Raw genomic sequence first — 14,994 nt, 5'->3', positions numbered from 1 at the left:
AGCATATGGTATTTCTGGAAGTCTCTTTGATTGGATGCAAAGTTACCTGACTAATCGAAGTTTAAGTGTAAAAATAGGATGTTTTCTTTCTAATGCTTTTACAGCTACATCTGGAGTACCACAAGGTTCCCACTGTGGCCCCCTTCTATTTAATTTGTTCTTGAATGATGTTCACTCTATTTTTAAGGAAGTTAACTTTTTAATGTTTGCTGATGATGTTAAAATATATAAGACTGTCAAAAATGAGGATAACATTGATAAATGATATGGAACTTAATATTAATAAATGCTTTTTAATAACTTTTGCTAGATCCCATTCGCCTATTCACCATCAATATTTTATTAATAATACTCCTGTCACATGTGTGAACGAAATTCGGGATTTAGGTATGTATAATATTTGATTGTAAATTAACATTTTACTCTCACATTGACCATACTGTTTTGAAGGCATTTAAGATGTTGGGTTTTGTTACATTCATCAAAAGATTTGCCAATTCACACAATAAAAATCTTATATTGCAGTATCGTGAGATCAATTATTGAATATGGTTCTATTATCTGGTCACCTAGTTATGCATATCAAATGCTAAATATTGAAAAGGTTCAAAACAAATTTTTACGTTTTGCAGCTTTTAAGATGGGTTTAACAGTTGGAAATTATACTTATGACAATATATTAATGATATTAAATTTGCAAACTCTTGAACGCAGAAGAGTCATGTTGGATATTTGTTATCTTCGCAAAATTATTATTAACTCCAAAGAATTGATAAGTCTTGTGTGCTTTAATATACCTGCTAGATTGACACGAAATCCACAAATATTTAAAGAACAACGGCATGCTACAAATTATGGTCAATATGCACCAATTAGTAGATTGGCCCTGTATGGAAACAAGTTTAGTCATCTAATAGATCTGTTTGGTTCTTCAGTCTCCTCTATTAAACAAGAACTCGGGCGTCTTGAATTTTGAATTTAAAAAAAAATTAAATAGATTTAACCAGTGCTGTTTTTGTGACGGTAAACGCTGGTACGCCGTACCGGTACCTCTTGGGACAAAAAAAAACAACAAAATATTTTATTAGTTTTTTTCATTAAAAGCAGACTTAACTTTTCAGAAACCACAAGTTTGATAGCAGTAAAAAATTTCCAAATGTCTCAGACACAGATAATCAATCAGTCTTAGATTTTTTATAGTGTTCAGGACAAATTATAGACAAATTTCTGAATTTTTCCTTGCTCCCAAATAGCTTTAAAACGGCCTTTTTGAGACTAAATTTAAAAAGTTCTCAGAGGCGAACCCCCTTCTAACCACCCCCAGACCCCCGGAACATTGCGTACCGAAACCTATATTGTTACAAAAACAGCACTGGATTTAAGTGTTGTAATTGATTCATTTGTTTTCATCATTTAAAAATAATTTATATTCTTTTTTATTTTTTATGTTTGTGTTTTATAGTAGTTGTAGTTTTACGTGTATATAATTTTTATATTTTCATTATTATGACGAAAGCTCTGCTTTATTGTATTTTGTATGTATTGGGTTTATCCCGTTAATAAATAAATAAATAAATAAATTTTTTACACCTTCACTGTATATGCCATCTATAAGCAGGATCATAAAATTTAGATCTTCATTTAGAATTTGTTCAATTTTCAGCTGTTAATTTTAATAAACAATGGAAATATGATTTTAAGAAAAAAATGCTGTTTTGGTTCCTATGGATTATAGAAGGTTCTGTTTATTTTTGGAAAGTGTACTTTATCACCAGCTTTTCAAACCTATTTATAAGGGTGTAAGGTGTGACACAAAAAAATTTCAAAGTTATTATAAATGTTTATAAGCTAAAAAGTTGGCTCTTTTTCAGACTGTCTCTTTAATTCCAAATTTGATAAAATGTTGAATTTTTTTTTAATATACCTACCTTAAAATTGAAGCCATAAAGAATCAATTACAATTTACACAATACCTGTAGAGTCACTGTTTGAACAAGTACAGTTATTTAATCGCTCTCCTGGATAAACAAATTGAATAACTAATAAACTAATCAGTTGATCTGTTTTAAATTTAGCACACTTTAACAACTGATTAACTGCCACAATTTGAGGTGGTTATGATACAGGTCATGCAAAAAACAAAGTATTAACATTTAGAAATCAATGCAACAAATAAGGGTTTCTTTCAATTATCTCGGTCAATTGTTTATGTATTTTAATTTGGAAACTCTCAGAATTAAAGAACTTTTTATCATCTACAACTTTGTTGAACCATTTTTCTCTAAAATGTATAAGAAACTTTTTATGGGCAAAAAATATTTTTTACTTTTTAACACATTCACAGATACACTGCATATGCAGTGACAAAGGGACATGACTGTGTGAATAATGAAGATGTGTCCACGAATGTGTTAAGATTGTTAAAAAAAAAACAAGAAAGCGAAATTGAAGAGAGCAGAATAAAAGCAATGGAAATGAGACACCTAAAAAGGATAGTTGGAAATACAAAATTAAATAGATTAAGCAACGAGACTATTAGGAAAATGGCCAACCTCCAGGAATTGAAAATAATGGCAGAAAATAGACAAAAATGGAAGAGATGGGCGAATGGAAGTTAAGGGTAAATGGAAGGGGAGAAATAAAGAAAGAATTTAGAAACTCTAAAATTAAACAACTTTTTATGATCTACAACTTTTCTTTGAACCATTTTTCTCTAAAATGTATAAGAAATGTTTTACAGTCAAAAAATTATTTTTTCACTCTTTATGATTGTTAAAAAAAACAAAGTAAAACTAGCTGTACATCTTCAGGGAATTGTCATCAGCTCTATTTATTCTCTGTAAATTTTTTTTCCCTATTGACTGGCCTGTAAGTACTTACTTATTGAAAAGGTGATTGTCAATTTTAATTTTCGAATAAGCTCTGAAGTCGTCGGGCAACAACATAACCGGAATGGTAACATGCATAAGTTCATTAATCTGAAAAAACAATAAACATTAGAACCATCAAAGAATGTTTAGTAAATAAACAACTCACGGTATGATTTATCCCCCACATGAAGACCGAAAGAAACGGTTCATTAGCTCTAAAAAGCTTTACTTTTTGATGTTTAACTCGAAAATGTTTCTTTTTGAGTTTAGAAAGACCAGGGACACTACTCATTTTGACAGTCAATTTTTTCAAAAGTACGAACTGAAATCTTATACGATAATTTTCATTTTTTAAAACACTAACGACGCGATTACAGTTTTTGTGTTTTCTCGAAGTTTAATAACGTTTTTATTGTCCGTTCGGCACCTAACTGAATAATTTTTTACACATCATTTGGAATAAATTAGGTACTTCAATACACACCTTCATTGATTACTTCTCCGCAGTGTTGATAAATTTGTGCAGCAGGACCGGTGCGCTGTAGCCAGATTGCGACTTTAGGCAATTTTAAGGAAACACTCAATTATTGACATTTCAAATTTTAATATATTTTTTATCAAATTAGTACATATATTGAAATACGCTAATGTGTGGCTTAAAATTAAAAGAATCATCAAATTTTTTGTTTAAATATAAAGAATATAACTTATTAGCAACGAATTTATACGTCTACATAGTAATGAAAATTAAAAAAAAAATGTGCCTTAGATAATGACATTTGTGACGTCTGTCAAAGTCAAAACATTTTGACATTGACGTTCCTGTCATTCCTGTATTTTGAATTGAATAAACCAAAAAATAGATGAAATTTTTGTCTTGTTTATAAATAAAAATAAGTGATTACTGATAGGAATGTAACACAATCGTATCCATTTAACATATTTCATTCATGGGTTAACAGGTCAACAAGTTTTTTACGTAAAAATCTAGGTTAATGTTTTCTGTAGTTTGATCAATAACTTCCTTGACTATCCTATTCCAAAGTAAACTTCATAAATTTCTGGTAAACACACCCTGGAATTACGTCAACATGTGAAAAATAGGGCAAATATGTATATTTGATTCATATTCCACACCCACATAGGTCAGAAAATTGTTTAACTCTGGATACTCTTGTCCCGATTTTGTGCAACCATTCCTGTAAACCGAACTCGAGGAATTAAAGATGGTACGTGTAATTTCAGTTCATCATTTTGCAAACCAACATATCCAAGTCATTGAACAACCCACGGCGTGTACTGTTGCACCTCCGAATAGACTGCTTTCGGCTTTGATGAGCAATTGCGTGGAAGTCAGAGATCTGAGTAATGAATCTGAAGTTTTGTTTTCTTTTCCGACTGTAGACGAGGTTGTCCAAATTGTACATTGTATAAATGGTAAGTATTTTGTATATTCGATTTATTCCCAGTTATATTATTTAGATGTACAGTAGACTCCCGTAAGTTCGACCACCTCGGGACCGGACCCTAGGCCGAAATTAAAAGTGGCCAAACTAACTGATGCTTATCTAAAAAATGCCCATTTATTGTTTGTATGGATCTAGCAAAAACAAAACACTTGTACATTAAGTAGAAGACAACACAGAGGAATAGTCTGACATATATTTAACATAATATATGAAAAGATATACCGTTACAAAAATACTATAAAACAATACTTACAGAACTCTAGGCCTAATAAAATTTAAAAATATTGCACATTGGTGGTTTGGCTTCTTAAACACTTAAAAAAAGTCAGTAATTTTTTTCTGAATTTTCTTTTCTAATGATTCTTGATGTGCAAAGTGTGTATAGTGTGTATAGATGAGAGAGTATAGTCAGGGAAGGATAGAAGATAATCGCCATCTTTCTTAAACAAAAAAATTGATAGTGGCAGTCAGGGTTGCCAGCTTGGGGAATTTTTCAAAGCAGAAATTGTTGGTGGGGACAATTATGAGAGATTTTAAGGGGTCCTTAGGACCTCTGAATTATTTCCAGAGCCTTCTGTTGATAAGTAGTATAATTTTGGTTTACTGTTCTCTACATTTGACTACTAATTTATTAAAATGCGGCAAAAATTTAAATTTAAGGGGTTTCAGCTACAATTTGAGGGAATTTCAGTTTCTAAGTGGAGGATTTATAAAATCACATCTGGCAACTCGGGTGGTAGTGGTAGCAAATTTTCCCTGACATGGTTTGTCTCTCTCTAGGACCTCTCACTTGTATGTTGGCCACAATTTCACTTCACTGTTTGAATGGAACGGGGCCATTCCATCCTTATTGACAGTTCATTGTATCAAACTCATCCAAAATGGTTAGAATGCATTTGAATGATCTGCAAAAAGCAAGACCAATAATTGTAAAACTCGAAGGTTGGTCACTATGTGCATATGGAAAATCAAACAATAATGAGATAATTTTCACTCTATAGCATGGATGGGCAGTTCAAGAGGGCAGAAGATCTCTACATATCAACAGAATGAGATGTTTGTAGTTTATTTGAGAGAATCTCCTTTTGCCACAGCTAAGAGACAGTGTATTTGTATTGCACATAGAGAAGACTTAAAGCAAGTGAACTGATAAATTGTGCAACTGAAGGAAACCTTTTTTGACTGATGATCACAAGAGGAGACAAGTTGCATTTTGTAATGAATTTATAATTTGTGAAGAGAACTTTTGGTCTAGGCTTATTATTTTATTGACTTTAATTTCTATTTTATTTCTTACATATATGGGTTCTATCAGTTTTATGATATCCATGGTATATTTTTGTTATACAGTGCTCTTCAGATATAGCTATCCACCTTAAATAACTTTTGAACCACCGATTTTTAGAAAAAAAAAACGCAAAAACATGTCAAATAATACTTGAAGGGGGAGACATTATGCCAAATCTAAGCTTGCCGGGAAAGGCACCCTCTCACCCCCGTAACATCCCTTAATTTTTTTTTAAATTACTTCCCCCTTTTTTTATTTTTTATTTGATTGGTTTATTGGATTCAAGTGATTGGTTTATGAGAAAAATAAATACAAAAGCAAGAAAACTGGATTGAAAACAATTATTTTTTGACAATGTTATTACATACAAACATTTAGAATGAACATTTCATTACCAAAAATTTTAACAATAATATATTCAAAATTACTTTTGAAATTTTGAATATATATTGTTAAAATTTTGAATAATTATTGTTAAATTTTTTGGTAGTGAAATGTTATAATATTGTTAAAAAAATCCTTTTTATTCAATCCAATTTTCTTGCATTTGTATTTATTTTTCTCATAAACTAATCACTTTAGAACAAAGTGTTATACATTTTTGAAATCAGTACAATGAGGAAAATCCAAATATCAAATAAAAAAAGATGGTAGTATTTTAAAAAAAATTAAGGGATGATACGGGGGGTGAGAGGGTTCCTTTCCCGGCAAGCTTAAATATAGCATAATGTCTCCCCCTTCAAGTATTATTTGATATGTTTTTGCGTTTTTTCTAAAAATCAGTGGTTCAAACGTTATTTAAAGCCATGGGTACATAATTCGCAAATATTTTACGGCTATCCCTACTTTTCTGTCTTTAAACGGCAAATTACGTGTAGTAAAATGCACACTGGTATGGATATGTAAACATTACTAGAATGTCATTCTACTTGAAAATGTCATCATTAACTTAAAGAGATGGCTTTTGAATATTCTTGGATAACTGTTATTTGTATAATTGCAAATTATTAATTCAGTTAATAAATGTGATAATATTTTTACTAACTATGTATTCAGTGATTTTAATAATTTATATCATCATCATTCTCTTTGCCTTATCCCTATGCGGGGTCGGCTTCCCTAATTGCATTTCTCCACACAATTCTATCTTGGGTCATATCAATGTTAATACCCTTTACCAACATGTCCTGCCTTATCGCCTCCCCCCAGGTCTTCTTTGGTCTTCCTCTCCTACTCCTTCCACGAACCTGCACTTCAGCTATTCTTCGTATTGGGTGATTAGCGTCTCGACGTTGAACATGACCAAACCATCTTAACCTATGCTCTCTCATTTTGGCATCAATTGGTGCCACACCTAGACTTCCCTTAATATACTCATTTCTAATTTTATCCTTCTTTGTCACTCCACTCATCCATCTAAGCATTCTCATTTCCGCCACATGCATTCGTTGTTCCTCTTTCTTTTTCACTGCCCAACATTCAGTTCCGTACAACATAGCCGGTCTTATGGCTGTTTTATAGAATTTTCCCTTCAGCTTCATTGGAATTTTTCTGTCACACAACACACCACTCGCTTCTTTCCACTTCATCCATCCAGCCCTAATTCTACTGCATACATCTCCATCTATTTCTCCATTACTCTGTAATACCGATCCTAGGTACTTAAAACTATTGCTTTTCACAATCATTTCACCATCCAAAGATACCATTTTATTTGTAGTAGCTCCATCTTTAAATGAACATTCCAAATACTCTGTTTTTGTCCTACTAAGTTTTAAACCTTTTTCCTCCAGAGTTTGTCTCCACTGTTCCAGTTTTTGTTCTAAGTCTCTTTCACTATTTCCTACTAACACGACATCATCAGCATACATTAAGCACCATGGAATGTTACCCTGTAGTTTCGCTGTTATCTGGTCCAAAACTAATGAGAATAAATACGGACTAAGCACAGAGCCTTGGTGCAGTCCTACTTTCACATGAAATTTATCAGTCTCTCCCACACCTGTCCTAACACTAGTTGTTACTCCCTCATACATATCCCTCACAATCTTTACATATTCACCAGGGACTCCTTTCTTATTGAGTGCCCACCACAGAATCTCTCGAGGGACTCTATCATATGCTTTCTCAAGATCAATGAATACCATATGAGCGTTTGTTTCTTTACTCCTGTATTTTTCCATCAACTGCCTTATAATGAAAATTGCATCTGTTTTTGATCTACCCTGCATAAAGCCAAATTGATTCTCGGATATTTCGGTCTCTTCACGTATCCGTCTGTCAATTACTCTTTCCCATATTTCCATGGTGTGGCTAAGCAGTTTTATAGCCCTGTAGTTTGTACATTGTTGTATATCTCCCTTGTTTTTGTAAACAGGTACCAGTATACTGCTTCTCCATTCGTCTGGCATTTGTCCGACTTCCATAATTCTATTAAATAGACCTGCTAGCCACCTTGTTCCTGTCTCTCCCAATGCTCTCCATACTTCCCCAGGAATATCATCTGGTCCTACCGCTTTTCCTTTCTTTATTTTTTGAAGCGCTTGAGCCACTTCCTCGTTGGTTATTTTGGTGACCATTGCTGCTACTGTCTCCGTTGACTCTACAGGCTGTCTGTCAAATTCTTCATTTAATAAGCTGTCGAAGTACTTTCTCCATCTCTTTTTGACATCCCTTTCGTGAACTAGTATTTTATTATTTTCATCTCGGATACATCTAATCTGATTAAAATCTTTCGCTTTCTTTGCTCTCTGTTTGGCGATTTTATATATCTTCGTTTCGCCTTCCCTGGTATCAAGTAGGTATAGGATCGTATAGGTTTGAATACGCTTCTGCTTTGGCTTTTGCTATTGCTACTTTCGCTTCCTTTTTCGCCACCATATAGTTTTGAAGATCTGTGTCGGATCTAGTTTCTTGCCTCTTTTTATATAATTTTCTCTTCTCTTTTATAGATGATTTTAATAATTTATATGTACAACAAAAACTAATACTCAATCGAGAAAAGAGGAAAAGTGTTAAAGTGATTTTTTAATAATATATTGTTACTATGGAACACTTACAATTTTGAACATCTTTAACAACAAAATAATTAGATCACAAAATATATTATCCTGATGTATTCTCTGCTTGGATCTTCCACAAATCATACACAATAAATAACTTTTTATTAAGTTGACTTCTTAAATCAATTATTTATCAAATACACTAAGTATATATCAATATTATTTAATCAACAACTCAAAATATTCCCGATGCCATGTCAAATATTTAAAATTGTCACTGATTGTCAATGTCTGACTGACAATATGCTGACAATATTCTTTTCGACTGAGTGCGTTGTAAGACAAAGAAAGATTTGGAAAATATTACCACGGACATGGTGTCCATTTTTTTCGAATCCTGAAAAAACTAATAAATACTTTTAAAAAATTTAAACGCAGAATGTAAGACTAAATTATTACCGAGGGCCGAAAGTCCCTTAGAATAAATAAAAAGTTTATTTTGAATGAGATATTTGAAATTAAAAATCACACTAAATTTTCTCTTAGTTTTTTACTTCTGTAACTTATTAAAATAAACATTATATAAGTTCTCAGGGACTTTCGGTCCTCACTAATAACGTAATCTTTCATTCTGCGTTTAAATTTTTCAAAAATACTTCTTTGTATCACATCTTTTAATTGTATTCTATCATAATAATTATTAATCCAATCAATTGCAATTATAAATTTTCATTACTATTTCAGGAGATTATGTGGCAACATTGGAAACTAAATTCAACCGTCAAAACAAGGAAATCAACTTCGTGCGTGTCTACATCAACTGGGATAGCATTGCCACACTTCAACAATCTAAGATGACAAGCAGTGGTGTCAGTCTTGGGTCATCTGAGTGTGGTATGGTTCAACCTATGAGAGCAAGAATAGCAGGTCGTGTCACCCCCACCACTAATCAATCAGAGCTGGGAAGTTTGGAAATGATAGAAGTGCCTGTTCGAAGAAATCCCAATTTTGTTGAATGTTGCCAAGTAGGTATTTTTTAATAATTGTATTTGTATAAAAAGGTACTCCTCGTTAAGATAGACAAAATGCCCTTACGCCCAGAATTCAACTTTTTTAAATTTTTTTACATTCTATGTGATTAAAAAATAAGACTCGCTATTTTAGCCCCCTACCCCTCCCCCTATTCACAAAAACGTCGTTTTTTCGTTTTTATTTACTTATTTTTTTTAGGAGGGTTGCAATCAATTTCAAAAAATGCACCTGCATGGTTAAGGCTTTTACAAAACTTATCTATTTTTTACAGACCAGTAAACACAACAAAAATAATTTTTTTTAACAGAAAAATGTTGTCACACCCGAATTCAACTTCTTTAATTTCTTTACATTCTATATGATTAAAAAATAAGACTCAGCGCTATTTTGGAGCACCACCCCTCCCCTTATTCACAAGAACATTGTTTTTCATTTTTATTTTTATTTTCGGTGGGTTGCAATCAATTTAACTATTTCAAAAAAATCACCTGTATGGTTGAGGCTTTTACAAAACTTGCAACCTAGAGGGCTGTAAGTCTATTTTTTATTTTGTGTATTTTATCAAAAAATATATTTCTAATCTTTTACATATTTTTCCTTTTTTTTAGTGGTTTTTGAGAATTTTCCCCATTTCAACTGCAAAATATGTAGTAGATCAAATCAAGGTTTTTTTATAGGTTATATATGATTTGAAGTAACTGATTGATTTAGATAGAGAATTCAAAAATTGGGCGAAACATCCTTAAGCCCAAAAAAAAACTATTTTTTCATGGTTTTTAAGAGTTTTTGTAGGGTTAATCACATGTTTGAGATCGATACAACCTGAATCAATGCGTCTATAAATTTCATAGTAAAAAAACATGAATAGGAACAGTTTCAGGTCTCAAAGAAGCAATTAAAACCATCATTTATGCGAAAAATAAGATTTTCAAGGGTTATTCTGGGGTTTTAATTTATTTATTAACTGTTAAAACATGCGAAAAACCCTGTGCTGTTGTTTTTGTGAGGGTAAGAGTTTCTGTTCCGTATGTCATAATAGGAAGAACGCATTTTGGCTGAGGTTCATTTTTAGACCTATTGTTGAAGACACGTTTTCTAATTCTCGTAGCACTTGTTGTGCTTCACCCAGATCTTCGGTAATAAGTAAAATATCGTCGGCAAAACGCAGATGAGTAAGCATTTTCCCATCTATTTTCTCACTTTAGCCTTTTAAAGACATATTCGAGGACCGTTATAAATAATTTAGGTGAGAGTGTGTTGCCCTGTCTCTCACCTCGTTTGATATGGGGGGTTTAAAGGTGTTTCGCCCAATTTTTTAATGTCATAATGGAATGCCCAATATATCCTATAAAAATACTATTTTAATTTATTTTGTAGTCCAAAAAATGAGGGATATCCCCAAAACCCCCAAACCAGTTTTTCGTGTTTTTGAAGGTATAGTGCACCTTACGGAAAAATCTGGAAAAAGAATAAGAAATATATTTTTTTATAAAATTCATAAAATAAAAAAATAGACCTGCATGAATCTCCCAAAGTAGATTATACACTTAATGTACAAACTAAAGTACAATTAGGTAACCTACAGGTCTATAAAAATAAAGTTTTATAAAATCTTCTACTATGCTTGTGAATTTTTTGAAATTTTTAAATTGACTGCAACCTACCAAAAAAATAAAACCAAAATTCACGTTTTTTGAGGTGGGGGAAGGGGGATTGCGGTCTAATATTGTACTGAGCCCTAGTTTTTAATTACATAAATCGTAAAAAAATTAAAAATTGGGAATGAGGGCATTTTGCTCATTTTAACGGGTGGTATCCTTTCAGCAAAAAGTATTCTACATAATTGTGTATCTGTAATGAAACACTATGAACTGGCAGTATAAAATAGTAATAAAATTACCAAGTATTGCAAATTCGCAAACCAAACCAGTAATTGTTGTTTTAGATATCTGGAAACCTCCTGATCTTGTCAGAAAAGATCATAAATATATACGCATTTAAAATAAAGGCACACGATATTTCCAAAATGAGGTTTGTGGATTTTGAGGAACTGCCATTGTTGATTGAACTGTCTTTTGCTCCTTACCACGTAGCATTTTGTGAAAACTATATTGCTTGTATGAGTAAAGACACATTCCATCTTTTTAAAGTGTATGAGGCTGTCAAAAGGGAAACCAGCGAGTTGAACCTTTCTGGCCAAAATGACTTCACTTTTGTATGTAAGTATTCAATTAATATTCTTTTTAAAAGCTGCTTCACATATCATAATATTTATTGGTAAGTAGGGAGAAAGGGTATACAGTTTGTGTAATATTCATTTTAGTTTACAAGCTGCCTTGTAATGTATTGACACAGGTGCCAATGCATTAAGGCCCATTTATACATACCCGGGCCGTGTCTGTTCCGGGTCAGTGCCGAGTCCGGGTATTTTTATTGCGATATTCACATACAACCGGGTTTTGGCAGTGTGCGTACCGGGCCGACTAAGAGAATAAGAGAGGAAAACGTTATTACATATCTCTGTGTAAAAGATAGTTGAAAATATTTCGGCTTGGATAGAAGATCTCACCTCACAATATCTATTGCTTGTCTGTTTTTCAACAGTCGCGTTCACAAAACAATAAAATCGTGTTTATACAAGTCCCTGCGATCCGTGTCATTTTCGTGCATCGCCAGTGCCGACAGCAAAAATATCGGCTGGGATTAATTTCAGACCGGGCCCGGACGGGCCCCGTCCGGGAAACGCCAATGTATAAATATCCTCATAAGAGTACATATTGTTTTTTTTTTGGACCGGGCCCTGTCTTAACACGGAACGGACACGGCCCTGATATGTATAAATGGGCCTTTAATCATTCACTATGACTGGCACTGGCACTATGACATATGACTATATGTGTATAAATAGAACGGCACGAAGAGACAGGATAGGACAAAATGTGACGGTCAACACCTTCAATTTCGAAAGAGTACAACGTTTTAAGTATCCGTAATCACAGCTGACAACGATTTTACTGAAGAAATAATAGACAGAACCAAATCAGTAAATCGCTGTCTATTCGCACTGGATAAGCTTATAAAATCAAAAAATCTTACAAGAAGTTCCAAGATCAAAATCTACAAATACTCCAGGCTGTGCTATCAGGTGTTGTAAAGGACGATGCCAGGAATAACTTCTTCTAAAATGTGACCAAAAATATTGTGAGCTTTTTTTGTTATTGCGATTTTCATTTGTTAAATTTGCAATTTTTAAAGATTTTTAATTTTGCAGCTTAGGATATTGATTCTAGGGAAAAACTTTTTAATAGAAAGTTTTAGTAAATTAAAAAACCTACAATTTGAGCTATGGTAAGTTTAATTTCGTTTATTGGTTATTGCAACACAGCCTGCGAAAGGTCCAAAATGGCCGTTTTTTACAATTGCGTTATTTATTGTACAAATAATTATTTTTTATTTTTTAAAGCTTTAAAATGAAGATCCTTCAATTACAAACATAAAAAAATTGTAAGGGCGGATTAACGAATTTGTTGCTTAGATATTATAAATTGTTTATCCCAAGAGGTCAAATGTCGAAGGCTATACCTTTTTGAAAAAAAATCGTAGGGAGTTGGTGAAACATCCAATCTCCTTCTAAAGAGTTATATTTTCATATTCTGATGTAAATAAATGCGTAAAACATTTTTAAACTTCTAATTTTTGGGTTTGAAAATAAGGGGGCAAATTTCGTTATAAACATTTAGAGCTGAAGCGGCCCTGTACATCCTATGAGTTTTTAACTTACAGATTATTGTTGCTAAAAACGAAACGAAGATTTATAAAAAAAATAAAAAATTTCTACGACCAACTGAAGCCGAGCTAAATGTTGGGCTTGAAAATTAGGGGGCAATTTTCGTTATAAACATCTAGAGCTGAAGCGGTCCTGTACATCGTATGAGTTTCTAACTTACAGATTATTGTTGCTGAAGACGAAACGAAGATTTATAAAAAAATAAAAATTTTCTACAACCAACTGAAGGTGAGATAATTGTTTCTTTTTTCTTAAATCGTAGTGCCTTTATTTACAACAATTAAGAAATTATTTTACAGTCATTGACTAAAGAAAGACTTATATTATCTTAAATTAAAAATAATTATAAAATATAGTTACATTTAATTATTAAAAATTATTTTTAAAATCGGTGCTTTTGCAAATCGCCCGGCTCGCTTCAAATCCGCGCGGTCGGAAAATTTTTACGTAACTTGTATTAAATTTTGACCGAAAACAATTTAATAATATTACCATTATAATATACAGTCTATTTACCACTGTATTTGTTTTTCTTGATAAACTTTTATATGTGAAATCTCATTTCTGAAGAAATAATATTACAAAAATGATACATATATATGAAATATATAACTATATTTTTAATTTTTTCATTGTTATATAAATATAATAACAATAATGTTACTTCTTATTATACAATATAAAACTTTTTCTTCTTGTAGTGACTATCCGTTTTGGATGTTGGCGACCATCATGGCAATCTGTACTTGCACACTAAATCGGTACTGCTGCTCTAAAAAGATTTGTAGTTATGTTGAACGACGTACGTAAATTTACTATAGTCTGTTCGCTAAACTCAGACGCAACTTTCTAGATATTTTAGTCGGTAATTTTCCCAATGTTAGTAAAATTGGCAAAAAATAATTGCTAAATAGTTAATAATCACTAAATAGTTAGTAATTTTGACAATTTTTTCAAAATTGGCAAAAAACAAAAAAATTATCGACTAAAATATCTAGCCAGTTGCGTCTGAGTTTAGCGAACCGACTATAGCAAGGTAATCCTTCGCCTTCCTGGTTCTCAGTTTCCAAATCGGGTTTGCCAAATTGCCATGATGGTCGCCAACATCCAAAACGGATAATCACTACAAGAAGAAAAAGTTTTATATTGTATAATAAGAAGTAACATTATTATCATTATATTTATATAAAAGTGCAAAAATTAAAAATATAGTTATATGTATCATTTTTGTAATATTATTTCTTCAGAAATGAGATTTCACATATAAAAGTTTACCAAGAAAAACAAATACAGTGGTAAATACACTGTATATCATAATGGTAATATTATTAAATTGTTTTCGGTCAAAATTTAATACAAGTTACGTAAAAATTTTCCGACCGCGCGGATTTGAAGCGAGCCGGGGCCTCGATTTTTGACCCTTCGCTTCGTTATCGAACGTATTCGTTTCGTATCTGTTTAGTATACGAAGCGAATACGTTCGATAACGAAGCGAAGGGTCAAAAATCGAGGTCCGGGCGATTTGCAAAATTCGACCGCTCGCAAA

The 14,994-nt window shown here is 32.3% G+C and overlaps 2 protein-coding genes across 6 annotated transcripts in view; one reads left to right on the top strand and one right to left on the bottom strand.

Moving 5' to 3' along the window:
- The window catches only part of LOC114328280 (phosphatidylinositol 5-phosphate 4-kinase type-2 alpha), a 122,680-nt gene extending 119,307 nt beyond the window's left edge, over positions 1 to 3,373 (bottom strand). For all 3 annotated transcript variants that reach the window (XM_028277093.2, XM_028277092.2, XM_028277094.2), the window contains exons 1-2: positions 3,037 to 3,373; positions 2,881 to 2,978 (exon numbers count right to left, since the gene is read on the bottom strand). In XM_028277093.2, coding sequence (XP_028132894.1) covers positions 2,881 to 2,978; positions 3,037 to 3,162 — 224 coding nt within the window. In that variant the 5' untranslated portion in view covers positions 3,163 to 3,373. The remainder of the gene's footprint in view (positions 1 to 2,880; positions 2,979 to 3,036) is intronic.
- A 316-nt stretch (positions 3,374 to 3,689) lies between these two features.
- Positions 3,690 to 14,994, top strand: part of LOC114328279 (uncharacterized) — a 74,135-nt gene continuing 62,830 nt past the window's right edge. For all 3 annotated transcript variants that reach the window (XR_003652145.2, XM_028277091.2, XM_028277090.2), the window contains exons 1-3: positions 3,690 to 4,307; positions 9,374 to 9,654; positions 11,607 to 11,880. Coding sequence is in view for 2 of the 3 variants with exons in the window: in XM_028277091.2 (XP_028132892.1) it covers positions 4,097 to 4,307; positions 9,374 to 9,654; positions 11,607 to 11,880 (766 nt within the window). In the remaining variant the exon portion in view is untranslated. The remainder of the gene's footprint in view (positions 4,308 to 9,373; positions 9,655 to 11,606; positions 11,881 to 14,994) is intronic.

Source organism: Diabrotica virgifera, chromosome 3 (genome assembly GCF_917563875.1).
Source record: "Diabrotica virgifera virgifera chromosome 3, PGI_DIABVI_V3a".
NCBI lineage: Eukaryota > Metazoa > Arthropoda > Insecta > Coleoptera > Chrysomelidae > Diabrotica > Diabrotica virgifera.
This window is presented reverse-complemented; position numbering and strand designations above follow the sequence as displayed.